At 42.2% G+C, this 19,964-nt stretch overlaps 1 protein-coding gene across 1 annotated transcript in view; it reads left to right on the top strand.

Annotated features, from left to right (window-relative positions):
- The first annotated feature begins 1,302 nt into the window (after nt 1-1,302).
- Nucleotides 1,303-19,964, top strand: part of LOC126203315 (ribosome biogenesis protein BMS1 homolog) — a 120,351-nt gene continuing 101,689 nt past the window's right edge. Inside the window, exon 1 of the mRNA XM_049937581.1 lies at nt 1,303-1,540. Within this exon, the coding sequence (XP_049793538.1) occupies nt 1,483-1,540 (58 nt within the window). The 5' untranslated portion in view covers nt 1,303-1,482. The remainder of the gene's footprint in view (nt 1,541-19,964) is intronic.

Below are 19,964 nucleotides of genomic sequence, written 5' to 3'. Positions count from 1 at the left end.
ACTTGAGAACGGAATATACAGATGTTTGCAGGAGGCAAACGATGAACTAATAGATGCAAATGCAACATAATATATGGATTCCTTAAAAACATGTATAAATGTTGAAATATGCATGTCATGTGCTGTCAAGTACTACTTAATAAAACTAAATACAAATTAATGTTGTTGGATATGTTTACTGTGCAGAAAGTGTCCTCAGAAATTGTGATATTGTATTACTGAGTGAAGCATGTCAGTCGTTCCAAAGAACTAAAAGCTAACCCATTTCAGCAAAATTTGAGAAATTTATGCTGCAAAATGTATGTGCCGTTAAAATGTGAATTCCTATTCCAGCAGCCTCACGTGGTTATGTTGGCAACATCAACGGCGCGGTAGAAAATTTGTGTTGCTGTTCCTGGTTGACAGTTACTTGTGTGTACCCTCGTCCGCTCGTTAAAAGTAATTGCCCTCGTAAAACGAAGATTTCATGACAAAACATTTGCATTGTCGCGCGATTGCTAATGCCAACGTCTCACACACGATTGTCGGCATTAGCATCCGTTGTCAACATTATCACGTGAGGCTGCCGGAATAATAGCAAAAAACTGATATACGTGCCAGATGCATGAAAAAATTATATAATATATTACATACTCTGATATATATAAAACTTTTACCTTCACTTCTTGGGATAAAACTTGCACAATGGCCTCACAAACACGAAGAATAATGTTGCATATTGCACTTTTTGATATTCTATGCAGATACATTAACGTCGAAAAGGAATCCCCAGTGGCCAAAAAAAGGAGTGTTACTGGCAACTGATCCTCTGGTGGAATCGCTTCCCGAAAGTTTGTGTTGGTTTTGGACACAAGAGGAGCAACAAGAGATAACAAACCGCGGAAATCCTTCATACTCATCCTAACATAATTTCTAAAATATGCGCCATCCTCTAGCGTTAATTCCTGAACGAGCATTGCGTAAGCTCCGTGAGTAGAGCGTTTGCGAAGAAACTCTCTCTGCCACCATCTTCGCTTCCTCCGCCTTTTCTTCCTATCATCTTCCAAAAGAGCAAGTGTACCAGCACATAAAAATGTGAAATCTTCCAAATCGTCGTCGGAAGCCATCGCACAGTGATACAAATCAATCAGTGTAAACGTACGCTCATACATGTATGAAGTTGATACTTGTCAACTCATAGAAGTCGCGATACATGTCGCAAAGTCGCATATACATGTATCTCATACATGTGCCTATACAAATCGCAGTGTAAACGACTTACGTCTGGGGACAGCAAATTGTGGAGCCGCTCGGGTTTGTTGTGTTTGTACATCTTTGGAGTGTGTAACAAATATGGCGTTAGAAGCGTGGAGACCAATGCTCACGTGGTTGTGTTGTTGTTGTTTGTGAGTAGTGTCCGTGTTGACAGTTAGTAATGACACAGTAGTAACTAACGTGTGCCACCTGTATTTAGCTAGAAGACTTTTCTTGCTGTAATTCGAAATGGAAACAGAACAATCGGCGTTGGATAAGAAAAAAGTACATCGAGAACGACATGCAGGTGAGAAACAAAATTCAGTTGCATACAATAACATAAAATTATCTCTTGGGGGTGGTTATTGGTCACACACGCGTGATTAACAATACAAATCGCAGTGAGAGCACAATTGCGCTTAATGGAAGAACTACAGCAAAACTGCCTAAATGAAATCCAAGAGTAATGATGTTGAGTAATAGGTGTTTGTAATTATTCTAAAGACATGTATTTTTGTATAGAGTAAAATAACACATGGCAAATTTTGTCGAATACTTAATTGCATTTCTAACAGGCAGTGGATTGGAAAATTGATGACATCATTAAAAAACACCTGACGAAAATAGTTTGATATCCTTGCATGCGTCTTATGTTATTGCAGTAAGATGTTAGGGGAAAAAATCAAGATTTTAGTGGGGCCCTATTCTTTACTTTAACCAAAGCGAGTTCATCTACAGCAACTACCTGAAGAGATGAAAGAGAATGGGCATAACGCATACTAGGAACTGAATATCTGATTGATGCTTCTGCATCTCCTGGTATATGGACCATCTTCCCAACTGTAAGAAAAGAGTGAGTGACACTGTGATAATAATACTCAGTCACTTACGCACGGAGTAAAATGTCGGCCAGGTGGCGAAGTTTACCATACTCTACAATAACACCCCTTGATAACGCCATATATTTCGTAGATACATCTTCATTCATACTACATCTCATTTGTAGTGTACAAAATTAGCGTATTTACTGTACTACTGGCTTCAACTGAGCGAAGCTGCACATTGGTTAGTACAATGGAGTCACACTCTGGAGGATGACAACATTTCAAATCCCTGTCCAGTCACCAGATTTAAGTTTTCCGTGATTGCCCTAAAGTGCCCCAGGCAAATTCCAGGATGGTTCCTTTGAAAGGAGTACATTTATTTTCTTCCCCATCCTTTCATAATCCAAGAATGTTCACTGTCTCTAATGACCTCGTTTTTGATGATATGTTAAACTCTAATCTTCCTTTCTTCCTGGCTGATTCCATGTCAACTAGTCCATGAGTTCTCACTGATCCATTTCAGATTTAGTGTAAGTCTACAAGTTTGCTAAACAACCTAACGAGGATTTACAAACTTTTTGTCAAATTTTAATACTTGGTAAGTAGGAGCATCCTAAGTCAAGAGTGCTAAAATGTGATGTTTTGCTGTGGCAAAATGTCTATGAAGCTGAAATTGCTTGTTCTCTTGTTGCCTGATAGCCTGTGTATCTGTCAAATTTTATTGCTGTTGGGTTCATTGTTTTTTAGATAGATGGGAGTAATGCAAAGCTACAGAGCTTTTAAACCCTTGTATGTTAAAAGACATATCTCTCTCTCTCTCTCTCTCTCTCTCTCTCTCTCTCTCTCTCTCTCTCTAAGTTTGTGTGTAGTATATCAGTTCGTCTGTGAGAAGCACCAAAATATTCTGAATTTACCTTGTAGTTAAGTTTTTATAGGAAGAAGTGTGTTGAATATGACATGAATGTATACAATCAGGCAACACTGCAGATAAATGTGTCACCATAGCTTTTATTTCACATTCACATTTGTTGTATTCAGCAAATTACTACCAGGTTATGAAATACCTTCTGACCTATGCTAGACTTTGGATAATGCTATATATCAGTTTGTCATCACAACCAAGAATGCGAGGTAGGGCCACTATCAAACTCTAGCCCATAACTGCATTAACTACAATTAGAAAAAACATTTGTTTCTTAGTCTACAGAATATCAGTTTTCCATGCTTTCTTTCTTCTTCATCAAGAACTACAATTCTGTGTGTTAAAGAGAAATATTAAACCTATCAAAACCAGCTGTCTGCTTTGACCCATGATGCCATAAAATTGGTCATGAACCACTCACCATAGTCAAATGTTGATAAATTAAGTTTATGTGCCATAGTAAGAATTATAGGTGTTGTCAACACATCGGTCCAAACTTTTTAATGGCCGAACATATCATGATGTTGTTATATCTACAACCAATATAAATATTGTATGTCAGTCATGGGTGGGTTGTTCAGTCGGCATGTCATTTAATTGGCAACATATCAAATATCAAAGTGGATTGTGTCTGAAGGTGACTAGTTTCTCATGTGCAAGCCTCTTCGTCTCTGCAGAACTATTGAAATCTTCATCCATGTGAGCCTCCTCACTGCATTCGAGCCATGTCTCTCACAACAGTTTTAATGCCTCACTCTTTCCTCCATTACCAAATTGATGATTCCTGTATGCATAAAGATTTGTCCTATCGGTCGATCCCTTCTGTTTAGTCAAGCTGTGCAAAAAAAAAAAAAAAAAAAAAAAAAAAAAAAAAAAAAAAAAAAAAAAAAAATTGCCCTGATTCGATTCAGCATCCTGTCTTACCTATAGGATTCTTCTGCAGCACTGTATTTCAGAATTTACTATATATTCTCATCTTGTCTAAGCTGGTTATTGTCCACATCTCACTTCTGTGCACTCCTAACAAATACTTCCAGAAAGGACTTCCCGACACTCAGTTTAATGTTTGATGTTAACAATTTTCTCATTTGCAGAGCATCAAAAATGGGTCAAATGGCTCTGGGCACTATGGGACTTAACATCTGTGGTCATTAGTCCCCTAGAACTTAGAACTACTTAAACCTAACTAACCTAAGGACATCACACACATCCATGCCCGAGGCAGGATTCGAACCTGCGACCGAAGCAGTGCAGAGCATCTTTTCTTTATATTGCTGGTCTGTATTTTTATGTCTTCTCTACTTCTGCCCTCATCACTTATTTTTCTTCCCAAGTAGCAAAACTCATCTCCTACTTTTAATGTCTCATTTCTTAATCTCTCAACATTGGCTAATTTAATCTGAGTACATTCCATTATGCTGGTTTACTTTTGCAGCGTATGTTCATTTTGTAACCTCTTTTGAAGACACTATCCATTCCATTTAGCTGCTCTTCCAGTTTCAGTGTCTACGATGAATGTCAATGCTTTTTTCTCCTCCTCCTTGAGCTTGAATCCTCTTACCAAGTTTCTCCTTGGTTCCTTTGCCTCTTGCTTAATTGCAGTACTGAATAACATGAGGGATAGGTTACATCCATGCCTCACTCCATTTACAACTATTGCTTCCCTTTCATGTCCTTTACATTAGATTCAATTTTTGTTCTATAGACCCAAAAATGAGATGATTTTCATTGGTGTGGAACAAGTCAGAAAGTGTAACATAAAAAAAGGAACATTTGAATATAATACTCACTTCCTGATCATTTGTCAGGAGATTGTCAAAATATGTGAATACATTACAGTAAACTGATATTTACAGGGTTAATACGGTATCAGAATGAAACATAGTTATGCACTTTTAATAAATTTATCATACACATAAATACCCAATCTTGGCTGTTGTGACCAAATACTGTCAGAACTGAAATCTAATAGAAATTTTTACGTAAGCTGATCTAACAGTCCCTGTTAAGATGTTTATTCTTAGAGTAGGAGGAGTTGGCTATCAAAAAGTTTTTCTGACTTTGTTTAAACTGTGCTTTACATGAAACCAAGTTTTTAAAGGTTGCTGGCAGTTTATTGAAGATGTTTGACTTTTACAACTGCAGTCTGGTTTATGTACAAGTTGTGAATAACATTTCACTCAATGTACTTTATTCCTACTATCTTCAGAACATCAAAGAGTGTAGTCTAGTCAACATTGTCAAAAGATTTCTCCAAATCTGCAAATGCTGTAAATGTAGGTTTGGCTTTTTTCGATGTGTCTTCTAAGGTAAGTCATATGGTTGGTATTGCCTTGTTTGTTCCTACAAAATTAAAATTAATCTTCTGTGAGATAGGCTTCTATCAGTTAATCCATTCTCCTATAAATAGTTCATGTTTTTATAATGCAGGCATGACATATAAATATTGCTGCACAGTGTGCTGTAATGGTTAGTCACTGCCTGGCATGCTGCAGGTTGCCAGTTCAAACTCAGCAATTAGCTGTTTTTTGTTGTTTAGTATTTATCATTTCTAGAAGGCTCTCGAAATTTTTTATGTTTGTATATTCTGGGTTATTTGATGTTAGTATAAACAGCAGCGGTCTGCATCCAGGTCACTTTTGTTTTGGCTGTATGTTGGTGTTCATAGTAAATGTCTGTGTTGTAGGTTGTTTACAACACTGCTTGTGGCTATTGTGTTACATTGTTTTGTGGTGACACTAGCTACTTCAAAACATGTATATAAACATGGCTGTAATAGGCAATGTAAAAGCAGTCACCTACACAGACAGGAATCAGAATACAAGCTGTACATTGTTCCCATGGTCTGTATATTCAGGAGACCAATTGATTCCAAAGCAACAGTAAGTCAGCTGCACATCAGGCATTTATCAGAGTTTTCCTGAGGTGCTGGGCATGGCCTGATGTAATGGCTAAAAGGACTCAACCAAGCCATCAAATATAATAGGGGGGATGGCATCAAGTATTTGGCAAATGTGTACATTTACTTGGATGCCACAGCCCAGCAGTGATTTGAGAACAACAGAGAAAAGATCAACAACTGGGATATATTTCTAGGTGAACTGAAAAACTGTTTGCCAACAACCAGCAGCAAATCCACTGAGCAGGAGACCAAATGAATAACAGGACTCAGCCTCACAGTCTGACATTCAGAATGTTTTAGCTTTATTCCACATTGTGAATCATAAAATGACGGAAACTGACAAAATCTTACACTTTGTGAAAGGAGTCGCAAAAGAAATGAACCAAGCTCTTCCTTTACAGCTGTGTCCAATCCACAGCCTCCAGGCCACATGTGGATGTGGTCCACAGCAACTATCAGTGGAGCCTAAAAATTGAGCATCTATCACCTAATTGTTAAAAAAAGAAAGGAATACAAAATTCCATTTATGTAAAGTTATGATAACTTTCCTGATGAGGCAACAGTTTGTTGCGAAAGCTTGAATTTTGTGTGTGTGTTTGTGTTTGTTTGTGTGTCTATCGACCTGCCAGCGCTTTCGTTCGGTAAGTCACATCATCTTTGTTTTTAGATATATTTAAATTAAATATTTTTGACTTGAAACTCCTTCCACATGTGCTACTCTCTCATTGCTCCATACCGTTTTTTTTTCCCTCCTTTTTTCTTTTTTTTCTCCTTGGTTATTATCAGTGTTAAGCAAATGAGTGTTGTGTGTTCGCAGTATGGTCCAGGTAAGGTAAAATGTTGGTCATCACTGTAGTAAAGGTTGTTACAGCTACAGATGAATTCATCACATGGTGCCAGTGCATCAACGAAATACAACAGAAAAGACAGATGAAAAAGATATGATGGGCTCCTGAATAAGGGTCCGTATGGCAATTATGGAAGACCACCATTATCTTACCTCTCTTGTGTGCCAGGTTGTGGAAGAAGAGGTACAGCATTTTATGCAACCACAACTGTCATATCAAGAAAGAAAGAGTCAGCAGCCATGAATGTTGACCTGATACGTCCGGTAGTAAAAAATAAATGTTGAAGAGGTGTATCAATCACCAGCACCTATCTCCAACCCAAGACGAAGCGCCAGGAATAATGGATTTGGCTATGTCAGACTTCATGCCGCAACACAGCACCTGACAAATGCACATACAACTAACTCCTTCACCAAGTATAATGCCCCTCAGATGAACTGACATTTGAAGGACAGCATGCCATTATGTTGTCACTGTGCATGCCCTGGACATGTGCCCTACTGTGTAGAAAGGAGACGAGTTCATGATGACCAGATGTCAAATACGACAACAGTTCCTTTTGCATCAGCCAATTGCAGCTGATTATAGCCGACATGTTGGACAATGCACATCACCGTAACCTGGATGAGATCACTCCCCAACACTCAGTAACAATTCCCTGTTGCCACATAGAGCTACAGATGACTCAACTAGCTGCCAAATTCAGGAAAACTAAGTGAGGTGACCATCTATGGAAGTGAGGCTGCTACAAATGAAAATCCTCCAGAGATTCCAGTCACATGGCCGTCAAGAAATCTCAGTGGCAAGTCTATCCAGGTGCTAGTTGACTTGGGAGCTTCCTTTTTTGTATTGTCGAATGCTTATTATTGTTAGCTAGAGAAAACTATGTTCTGGAATTCGAAAGCAGTGGTGTTGAAAGTCTTAAATGGAAAATATATCCAATCGACAGGAACATGTTTGTGAGAATGACTGACTGTCAATGACAGAACACAGCTCTTTGAATTTGTTGTTTTATTAGGATGTAGCTGTAATGTTATTTCTCACATTGGACCGCTACCAGGTGTCATATACAAACATAGACTGTGGACGACCATCACTCCAGATTGAAGGAGCTATTTCAACAAACGCAGTACGAACAAAGACTGCTCTGGGCCGGTGCTTGCTGTTGAAGACGATGTTATTCCACAATCATCAGAAAGACGAATTCCAGTCACCAATCTATATATTCAGATAACTTTTGAAGCTTTTTTTGATTTCAGGAAGTTATTCTGGCTCATGAAAGAAATCTACATGCCAATGATGATCTTTCGTGTAATAGGTTTTCAAGGAGAACTTTGGATGAGTAATCGTCATAAACAGCCACAAATCATCCATTGAGGTATGTGCATAGGGGTAGCCAAACAACTCCAGGAAGGGTTGCTTTAATGCCGTTGGTAAAGAATCATGCTCTGTCACCACTACATACAATGCTAGGAAGCAGTCCACTATCCCTCTCTCTCCCTCTCTCTCCCTCTCTCTCTCCCTCCCTCCCCCCCCCCCCCCCCCCCCCTCCTCAGGGGCCTCACAGTTCTTTTGTGAGTTCGTGCATGGTGCACATGGGGCCACGAGCTATTGCAGCCAGTTCTTCCTTCCGTGGCTCCTTCAACTTGCCCTCCCTTACTATTCTCGACCCCCCCCCCCTCCCTGACGTCTCTCAGGCCGGAAGACACCTACCGCCACTCGGCCACAAGATGCACCATCTGTGCACCTCAAGATTGTCTGCTCTCTTTCGTTTCCAGATCTTGCAGACACCTGTACTTCCTCTGTACCCTGCCCTCATCCACCTCTGAAAGAGAAGAAATGTAAGTCCCAAGACAAGACACCCCCTGCCCCCTGCCTCCCCCCCCTCCCCTCTCCCTGGTGCTCCCAGAGGTGCCATCTCCCCTCTGGTAACCTGAGTCTGACATCTTATTTATGTATGTCGTCCCATCCTTGTTGGTTACGACCACCGACTGAGTAACATGACCTCCTCTTTGGCTTCTTAATGTCTAATCTGGACTCTCACCACACGGCCATCCAGTGGATTGCAATGGATACTATCATCTCTTAACAGACATACAATCTCTTGTCTCTTCCTAGACTGTGTTCTGTCTTGTTTTTCAAGAAATGCACTTCCTTGATGTCCTCTCTCTCCAATATGTCTTGGTTATCAGATGTTCTGCCGGAACCGTGCCGGCCCTGGTGTAGCATCTGGTGGGATCTGCATTTGGTTCACTCCGATGTCATTATTGACTGGATCCCCCTACGTACCAACCTGGAAGCAATAGTGGTTAGAGTGCAATTGACTCAGGCAATGTCTATCTCCCTCCAAGTAGGTCACTTCCTTACATTGAACTGTCTACCTTAAACCAGCAACTCCCACCCATTTCTCCTCTGTGGGGACTTCAGTGCACACCATCCACAGTGTGGGAGTGCTACTTCAACGGGTGGGGTCTCCCAATTGACCAACTTATTATGGACCTTGATTTATGTCTCCACAACGATGGTTCCCCTACCTACTTCAGTCCCGCTGATGGCATCTTTACTGTTATCAATCTCACAATATCCTCCCTTGCTCTCGTGGCTTCCTCATGTTGGTCATCCCATAATGACCTTAGTGACAGTGACCACTTTCTGATGATCCTATTGTTCCCCTGCTGCCGTCAGGCAGGCAGGCCTCCCATGTTGGGCATTCTGCAGGGCCAATTGGCCTTTATATATGTCTGCTGTGCACTTCAACACCTGCCCCTCAAATTCCATTGGGTGTGGTTGTGCAAGGCATCTCTGTCACCATTTTTCTTGCTGTTGGCACTGCTGTCCCCATATCCACAGGTCCCCCTCAAAGTTGACCGGTATCACGGTGGACAAAGGATGTAGCAGTCACTGTCCGGGACTGCCAACGGGCACTGCAACAATTTAAACAACATCCTCCACAGACTAACCTCCTCGCTTTTAAGCGTCTCCATGCTAAGGCTCATTACTTTACCAAGCAGAGTAAAAAGAAATGCTGGGAGCGCTGTTTCCTCCCTGGGGATCTATGCTTCTTCATCGCAGGTTTGGTACAAGCTCCATAGCCTTATGGTCTGCCAGTGACAGTCAACTGTCCAGGCTCTTAACCTTCGAGGTGCTCCCTGCCGCCGTTGGATAAGCAGCTGCCAGCAGCAAGTTGGGAGCTCCAATGTCAGGCGCGTAATGGGGCTCCTTAGGGATATGGCGGCAAGAGAGGGGAAGAAAACCAGTGTGCACCCCGTGTACGTACCGGAGGGAGTCATTCCAGACGTGGAAAGGGTCCTTCCGGATGCCGTGAAGGGTACAGGGTGCACACATCTGCAGGTGGTCGCTCATGTCGGTACCAATGATGTGTGTCGCTATGGATCAGAGGAAATCCTCTCTAGCTTCCGGCGGCTATCTGATTTGGTGAAGACTGCCAGTCTCGCTAGCGGGATGAAAGCAGAGCTCACCATCTGCAGCATCGTCGACTGGACTGACTGCGGACCTTTGGTACAGAGCCTAGTGGAGGGTCTGAATCAGAGGCTGAGACGGTTCTGCAACCGTGTGGGCTGCAGATTCCTCGACTTGTGCCATAGGGTGGTGGGGTTTAGGGTTCTGCTGGATAGGTCAGGAGTCCACTACACACAGCAGGCGGCTACACAGGTGGCAGGTGTTGTGTGGCATGGACTGGGCAGTTTTTTAGGTTAGATGGCCTTGGGCAAGTACAGAAAGGGCAACAATCTCAAAGGGTGTGGGGCAAAGTCAGGACATGTAGGGACCAAGCAGCAATCGGTATTGTAATTGTAAACTGTCGAAGCTGCGTTGATAAAGTACCTGAACTTCAAGCGCTGATAGAAAGCACCGAAGCTGAAATCATTATAGGTACGGAAAGCTGGCTGAAGCCAGAAATAAATTCTGCCGAAATTTTTACAAAGGCACAGACGGTGTTTAGAAAGGATAGATTGCATGCAACCGGTGGTGGTGTGTTTGTCGCTGTTAGTAGTAGTTTATCCTGTAGTGAAGTAGAAGTGGATAGTTCCTGTGAATTATTATGGGTGGAGGTTACACTCAACAACCGAGTTAGGTTAATAATTGGCTCCTTTTACCGACCTCCCGACTCGGCAGCATTAGTGGCAGAACAACTGAGAGAAAATCTGGAATACGCTTCACATAAATTTTCTCTGCATGTTATAGTCTTAGGTGGAGATTTCAATTTACCAGACGTAGACTGGGACATTCGGATGTTTAGGACGGGTGGTAGGGACAGAGCATCGAGTGACATTATACTGAGTGAACTATCTGAAAATTACCTCGAGCAATTAAACAGAGAACTGACTCGTGGAGATAACATCTTGGACCTACTCATAACAAACAGACCCGAACTTTTCGACTCTGTAAGCGCAGAACAGGGAATCAGTGATCATAAGGCTGTTGCAGTATCCCTGAAAATGGAAGTTAATAGGAATATAAAAAAAGGGAGGACAATTTATCTGTTGTGCAAGAGCAATAGAAGGCAGATTTCAGACTACCTAACAGATCAAAATGAAAATTTCTGGTCCGACACTGACAATGTTGAGTGTTTATGGAAAAAGTTCAAGGCAATCGTAAAATGCGTTTTAGACAGATACGTGCCGAGTAAAACTGTGATGGACAGGAAAAACCCACCGTGGTTCAACAACAAAGTTAGGAAACTACTGCAAAAGCAAAGAGAGCTTCACTGCAAGTTTAAACACAGCCAAAACCTCTCAGACAAACAGAAGCTAAACAATGTCATAGTTAGCGTAAGGAAGGCTATGCGTGAAGTGTTCAGTGAATTTGAAAGTAAAATTCTCTGTACCAACTTGACAGAAAATCCTGGGAAGTTCTGGTCTTACGTTAAATCAGTAAGTGGCTCGAAACAGCACATCCAGATACTCCGGGATGATGATGGCATTGAAACAGAGGATGACACGCATAAAGCTGAAATACTAAACACCTTTTTCCAAAGCTATTTCACAGAGGAGGACTGCACTGCAGTTCCTTCTCTAAATCCTCGCACAAACGAAAAAATGGCTGACATTGAAATAAGTGTCCAAGGAATAGAAAAGCAACTGAAATCACTCAACAGAGGAATGTCCACTAGACCTGACGGGATACCAATTCGATTCTATACAGAGTATGCGATAGAACTTGCCCCCTTCTAACAGCCATGTACCACAAGTCTCTAGAGGAACGGAAGGTTCCAAATGATTGGAAAAGAGCACAGGTAGTCCCAGTCTTCAAGAAGGGTCGTCGAGCAGATGCGCAAAGCTATAGACCTGTATATCTGACATCGATCTGTTGTAGAATTTTAGAACATGTTTTTTGCTCGTGTATCATGTCATTTCTGGAAACCCAGAATCTACTCTGTAGGAATCAACATGGATTCCAGAAACAGCGATTGTGTGAGACCCAACTGGCTTTATTTGTTCATGAGACCCAGAAAATATTAGATACAGGCTCCCAGGTAGATGCCATTTTCCTTGACTTCCGGAAGGCATTCGATACAGTTCCTCACTGTCGCCTGATAAACAAAGTAAGAGCCTATGGAATATCAGACCAGCTGTGTAGCTGGATTGAAGAGTTTTTAGCAAACAGAACACAGCATGTTGTTCTCAACGGAGAGATGTCTGTAGACGTTAAAGTAACCTCTGATGTGCCACAGGGGAGTGTTATGGGACCAGGGGACGGATGACCTCCGATGTTAAGTCCCATAGTGCTCAGAGCCATGTTTGTTATGGTACCATTGCTTTTCACAATATATATAAATGACCTAGTAGATAGTGTCGGAAGTTCCATGCGGCTTTTCGCGGATGATGTTGTAGCATACAGAGAAGTTGCAGCATTAGAAAATTGCAGCGAAATGCAGGAAAATCTGCAGCGGATAGGCCCTTGGTGTAGGGAGTGGCAACTGACCCTAAACATAGACAAATGTAATGTATTGCGAATACATAGAAAGAAGCATCCTTTATTGTATGATTATATCATAGCGGAACAAACACTGGTAGCAGTTACTTCTGTAAAATATCCGGGAGTATGCGTGCAGAACAATTTGAAGTGGAATGATCATATAAAATTAATTGTTGGTAAGGCGGGTGCCAGATTGAGATTCATTGGGAGAGTCCTTAGAAAATGTAGTCCACCAACAAAGGAGGTGGCTTACAAAACACTCGTTCGACCTATACTTGAGTATTGCTCATCAGTGTGGGATCCATACCTGGTCGGGTTGACAGAGGAGATAGAGAAGATCCAAAGAAGAGCAGCGCGTTTTGTCACAGGGTTATTTGGTAAGCGTGATAGCATTACGGAGATGTTTAGACTGGCAGACTCTGCAAGAGAGGCACTCTGCATCGCGGTGTTGCTTGCTGTCCAGGTTTTGATAGCGTGCGTTTTTGAATGAGGTATCGAATATATTGCTTCCCCCTACTTATACCACCCGAGGAGATCACAAATGTAAAATTAGAGATATTCGAGCGCGCACAGAGGCTTTCCGGCAGTCGTTCTTCCCGCGAACCATACGCGACTGGAGTAGGAAAGGGAGGTAATGACAGTGGCACGTAAAGTGCTCTCCGCCACACACCATTGGGTGGCTTGCGGAGTATAAATGTAGATGTAGACACACTGTGCTACTGTCCTCTTCCTATCCTGCTACCTGTCTCCGGCAGAAATACCGTGTTGAACAGTCTCCTCTCTGTTTCAACCCCCACCAAGCTGAACCATATAATGAACTCCTCACTAAATGGGAATTCTTGCTTCTTCATGAGACGTAGCCACACGCCCAGATTCCATCCACAACCAGATGGTCTAACACTTTGACATTCCCCACGGTCAACATCTACTCATGGTCTTCAACTGCAGTTGGCTCACGGGGTGCTTTTCCGTCACAATGGGAGACAGTATAGTTATCCCCGCCCTTAAGCCCGGGAAGAATCCAACATCTCTCAACAGCTGCCATCCGATTAGCCTGACAAATGAATTTTGTGAACTACTTGAGGGGATGGTCAGCTTCAGATTATTTTGGTTACTTGAATCTCTGGGCCTTTTGTCCCTGTATCAGTGTGGCTTCCGGGCCGGACGATCTCCAACTTACCATTTACTGACATTGGAAGCCGCCATCCAACAGACTTTTACTAACCACCGGCACCTTGTCGTGGTCTTCTTTGACCTACATTATGCATATGACATGGCTTGGCGCGATCACATTTTAGTTACCCTCAATGTCTGGAGCTTCCGTGGCACCATTCCGATTTTTATCCTCGTGTTTTTATCTCACTGATTCTTCCAAGTTCAAGTTGGCACTTCACTCAGCATCCCTCAGATTCAGAAGAACGGTATCCCACACGGTTCTATGCTAAGTGTCACACACTTCCTCATAGCCGTCAATGGGCTTGTAACCTCTGTTGGGCCTGTAGTTACCCCAGCATTGTATGTCAATGGTTTTTGCGTCTGCTGCAGCTCCCACTCAGTAGCATCTGCTGAGCGCTGGCTCCAAGGTGCCATCCGATGGCCCTCTGTGTGAGCTACCTCCCATGGCTTCCAGTTTTCTCCCTCCAAAATGCAGTTTGTGCATTTTTGTCATCGACCCACAGTACACCTCCATCCAGAGCTTTATTTAGATGACCAGCCCCCTGGTGTTTGATGTTCGGTTTGTGGGGTGCTCAACTGTGCTGCCATCAGCACCCGTACAGTGTCCCAATTTTTACACAGTCCAATTTTTTTTACCCAATCCAATCTAGCCACTGTCACAGCTCCTTGCTGTTATAACACAATCACGTTTCTTGGGCCTTATTTTCTATAAAAAGCAGATATGGCTGCCCCATATTCACCGCCTACAGACTAGATGCATGTGGAAGGTTAATGCTTTCTACCTCCTGGCCCACACATCTTTGGGTGCAGACTGTACCACTCTTCTCCATCTTTACCATGTTCTGGTCTTGTCCAGAATAGATTATGGTAGTCAGGTTTATGGCTCAGTGGCTTATTCCACTTTGCTACTACTTGATCCTGCTCAACATTGTGGGTAGTGTTTGTCTATTGGTGCCTTTTGCACTAGACCCATTGACAATCTCCTCACAGAAGCAGGGATTCCCCCTCTACAGATATGACAGAGGCAACTCCTGGTTTCTTATGCAGTCGCCATTCGCCAAATCCCTGACAGTCCTATGTACCCTGTCCTCTTTGCAAATGAGGGTTGTCTCCCTCCTGACAACTGCCCATGGGTGGGATTGTCGGTTGGCATATGTCTCACTTTTCCATGTCGGGATCTCGCATCTCCACTCACTGGAGTGCACCCCATGTATTTCCTCCCATGCCTCCTCCCCCCCCCCCCGCCCCCCTGCACCCTCCCTTCCTTGGATGGTGCTTAAACAAAGGACTTGGACCAACCTATTCCAGCGTCCTAAGGTCTCTGTTACCCGTATGGTCTTCTGGCATCTTGTATGTACCATCATTGCAGAGTTCCAGGATGCCACCATCTTCTAACTGACGCTTCCATGTCTCCTACTGGCTTAGAACACCATTTATTGCTGGGATCATGTAGGGTGTTCACAGCAGAGCTTCTAGACATTCACAGAGCCCTCAGTTTTATTTCTCAGGCCTCCCTCCACAGTGTTTTAATTTGTTCAGAGTTAATGAGCAGCCTGAAGTCTATCTACCGATGCTACTCTCATCACTCTTTGGTCTCTGCTATCCCTGACCTTCTCTCTCCCCTTGGCTGTGTTGCTTGCTCAGTTGTCTTTCCCTGGGTCCCAAGTCATGTGGGCATCCCAGGGAATGAACTGGCTGACAGTTTGGCTAGAGGAGCATATACTTACCTCCCCATTCCCTTTCGTGATTCCTGCTGTGTGTATGCAGATCTACGTCAAATCTCTCTTTCCTCAAAAGTGGAATGACGTCTGGTATGCTACTGCTCATAGTAATAAACTCTGCACAATCAAGGAGTCTACTGCAGTTTGGCACTCTTGCTTCAGCTCTTCTCGGAAGAAGTCCACCGTTTTATGCTGTCTATGCACTGATCATACCAGGTTCACCTGTTGTTTCCTCCTGCAGCAACTCACTCCCACAATGTGGTTGTGGAGCCAAACTGATGGTGTCCCACATATTGTTGGAATGTCTCCTTCTTTTGGCCCTCCATGCTAAGTATAGTATCCCCGATTCCTTAATTTTAATATTAGCAGGCGATTCACAGATGGTTGAACTAGTCCTCAGTTTCCTCTGTGAAAGTGGTTTTTATTTCCAGGTATAAGGTTTTGCTTTACTCCTGGAGCAGGGGCGGTGTGGTTGTGGTTGAGACCTCTCTTCATGTCTTCTCGGTCAGGGACCCCATGACCACTCCCCCATGGAAAGACTGGCCCTTTTTTCCAGTTTTTAGATTTGGTCTCATGTTTTATGCCTTTTGCTGTGTGTGTTTTAACTTCATTACTTTATGATTTGACTCCCCTGACTCGATCCTTTCACGTTTAGTGGACCCGTTTTCCTTGCAAGTAACTTCGGAATCGTGGGACTGATGACCTCACCGTTTGGTCCCATAAACACTCTCAATTAATCAACCAGTCTTACTATTAAACTGTGAATAGGATCTACCCCAACTGAAGAACCGCATGAGTGATTGTTGGCCATTCCATGCCAGTTTTTGGATGATTTTAAATCTCAAATGGAGAAAAGACAGACAAAGTAGCTCCTAGTGAAACAGCATATCAACACTGGGGATCATCCACCAGTTACCTAGCGCTCATGCAGGGGGTCGCCAGCTGAACAATAGTCAATCCAGAAGGAAGTGGAGAAGAGTCTGCAAGATAACATCATTGAATCTTCAGAGAGTCTTTGGTCATTTTCTTTGGTTCTTCTGAAGAATATGGATGACACATTTTAAACTTGAGCCAGAGTTAATCTACTTGCTCCTACCCTGTGCTGAAAGTTTCAAGTTTTTCATGGAGATATGACAATACTGTTTTTTTTATCTAATTTACTGAACATCATGTATCTTTCTGCTTGTTTTAGTTGTCCTTTTTACTGTTGTAGTCATTGTTGCCACAATTGCATCATGTTCACTGATACCAGGTTCCATCTGGCCATCCTCAAAGAGGTCAGGTCTATTTGTTGCCATTAGATCCAAATATTTCCATCATGATAAGGTTCCTAACTATCTGTTCTAGGTGGTTTTCAGAGAAGACATTTAGTAAAGTTGCACAGGATGTCTTATCACGCCCACTGCCAACATAACTGTAATTTTCCCAATTAATTGCTCAATGATTAAGGTCTCTACTGATGATTATAGTATGATTGGGGATCTTATGTATGTGTGAACTGAGGTTTTCTCTTAAGTTTTAGGTTACATCAGCAGCAGATGAATCTGGTGGTGGGTGTTAGAAGGATCCAATTAGCAATTTATGCCCACCCCTGATAATGAATCTTGCCCAAACAATCTCACATGCAGCTTCAATTTCTATCTCGGTGAATTTGAGTTTCTTGTACATTGTGACAAATACATCTTCTCCATTTTCCATTTGCCTATCCTTTTGATATACACTTTAACTTTACCCAAAAATCTCACTGCTATCAATTTTAGATTCCAATTACCTTTCTGTACCTAGCATTATGTGAGCTTCACTGCATTTCATGAGTGCTTCAAACTTGGGCACTTTGTTGCAAATACTTCATCAGTTTACCATTATGATTTTAATACTCTCAAGAGTGGGAGGCATATCTTTTATCTTACACTTCTTGGCTTCCTACAGCTGTCATTATTTGGATTGGAAAGAGTGTCACCTAATCTAAGAAGCCTTGTATGCGGCTCACACACAGTCAGCATTCAAAGTGGAGTAACATTTTGGCTGGTGCAATGTATTAAAAGGCAGTGAACAAATAACTTTAAATTAAGCCCACTGATTAAAAGATAACCTGTTGACCTAAAAAGTTGCTAAGTCCCTATGACAATTGAAGCAGATACACAAAATGAGATTTCTGTTAAGGTAACACAAAAACCTGTGGTAAAAGTTACTAATTTCCTGAAACATTTTGACTTTAATTCAAAGTTGATGGTAAGTTGACAATAGAGTTAATTTACAATGAATCCAGATATTATATATGCCTAGTCCTCTTTAAGGGAAAACTAGATGTAACACAATATGTTAAGTTAGAAAATCTGCCACAGTAATTAAATTACAAACGTTGATTTGCTACAAATTGCTCGTACATTATGCAAAGGTCGATGGTAGCTTATGAAAATTCTCAGAAATGCAAGTTTATTTGTGTTGATATGCAACGAAATTCAGGGGTAATGTAGTCTTTGGCAGAACTGTGAACCACAAATACTGATTTCTGCATCTACATCTATGCTCTGCAAACTACCGTGAGGTGGATGACGGATGGTATGTCCCATTGTAACAGTTATTATGATTTCTTCCTGTTCCATTCATGCATGGAACATGGGAAGAATGATTGTTTGAATGCCTCTTTGTGTGCAGTAATTATTCCAATCTTATCCTCGCGATCCCTATGTGAGCAATACTTAGGGGATTACTGTACAGTGTGATTATAATTTAACTTTCAAACCACAGTAGAAATAACACTACTGATCAGAATGACATCAAATCGCAACAAAATATTATCGGAGAAGGAGGAAAACATATGGCAGAAGAAAAATAAATAGTTACAAAATGTAGCAATAGATGGTGCAGTATGCATCGTAATTTAATGGTAGTTGGCTTCCCAAATGGCAAATGAATCATACAGCAATGCCTAAGGTGTATGTTAGACGTACTCAGTGTGCATGGGTGTACAGGTGTGATTCTATTAGTTACGTAAGCCTGTCCACCACGGCAAGGTCATATTACATTGGATGTAAAAAATCGGTTTTTAATTGTCCTGAGGCCAAAAACCACATAAAAAGCATCAATCAAAATCAAATCAGATTATTAACTTCTGTGTGACTGTCACAAAATATGTTCAGTGTGCTGTCCACCATTTTCAGCAACAAGATGAAATCGAGAAACAGCGTGTTCTGCAACTGATCGAAGTGTTTTCGGGGTAACATTTGTAATGTATTGCTCAATGCGTGCTTTCAGTGCAGATAAGTTTGCAGTCGGAACACTGAACACAACATCTGTCAGATAACACCACAGCCAGAAGTCACACAGATTAAGATCAGTTGATTGGGATGGCCTGGCTGTAGGGAAATGGCGGCTGATAATTCTAGCATTTCCGAAATAGCACTTCAACAGCTGCTTAGCTGGATTTGCAATGTGCAGAGGTGCGCCATCTTGCGTAAAAATGATTCCATTGACACATCCATGCTGTTGGAGAGCTGGACTGACGTGGTTGCGCAAAAGACATGCATAGCTCTCACCAGCGACGGTACAGGTAACAGGACTGGAAGCACCTGTCTCTTCGAAAAAATGTGGCCCTATGATGAATGATACCATAATCCGGCACCGCACAGTGACCTTTTCAGGATAAGTGATACTGGTTTATTTATGCGTGGATTTTCCGTTGCCCACATTCGACAATTTTGTGTATCGACATTTCTTATCAGATGGAAGTGCGCTTCGTCTGTCCACAAAATTTTCCACAGCCAATCACTGTCCACTTCCATGCAAGCAAGAAATTCAAAGCAAAGGTCTCTCTTGCTGGCAGGTCAACAGGAAGCAACTCGTGCACATGGGTAATTTTGAATGGATAACGAAGAAGGGTGTTTCCTAGGATTTTACACACCATGCTCACAGGTATGTCCAGTGTGCACTACATGTTTGCACACCACCATTCGTCTCCTCCTACATTGCTGTGGCCATTGCTTCCACTGGTGTCAAATCAAATTGTTTCCTCCTTCTACCAGGTTACACACCAAAAGAACACATCTTTTTGAATTTCTGAATCATTTTCTCATCGGACCAACGCCTTTTTTTCAAACCCTTCAGTGTCCGGAACTTTCGCAGAATGACATGTGTGCAGTAATCATTCTTGTAATACAGCTTTACAGGCAGAGCGTGATCCTGCATTGAGGCAGTCACGGCGAACATTGCAGATGCGAAAGGAGGAAAAGCCGTGTATCTGGCATGTTTATACCAACTTCAGTGGGTCGTGCTATCTATTGATCAATTTTCACACTATTTTTTTTCTTCTGCCAAACGTTTTCCCCCTTCTCTGATAATATTCCAATGCAATTTGACGTCATTCTGACCAGTGGTATTATTTGTACAGCATCTTGAAAG

This window comes from Schistocerca nitens, chromosome 9 (genome assembly GCF_023898315.1).
Source record: "Schistocerca nitens isolate TAMUIC-IGC-003100 chromosome 9, iqSchNite1.1, whole genome shotgun sequence".
Classification (NCBI taxonomy): domain Eukaryota; kingdom Metazoa; phylum Arthropoda; class Insecta; order Orthoptera; family Acrididae; genus Schistocerca; species Schistocerca nitens.
The sequence above is the reverse complement of the archived record's forward strand: the minus strand, read 5'-3'. Positions and strand labels throughout refer to the sequence as shown.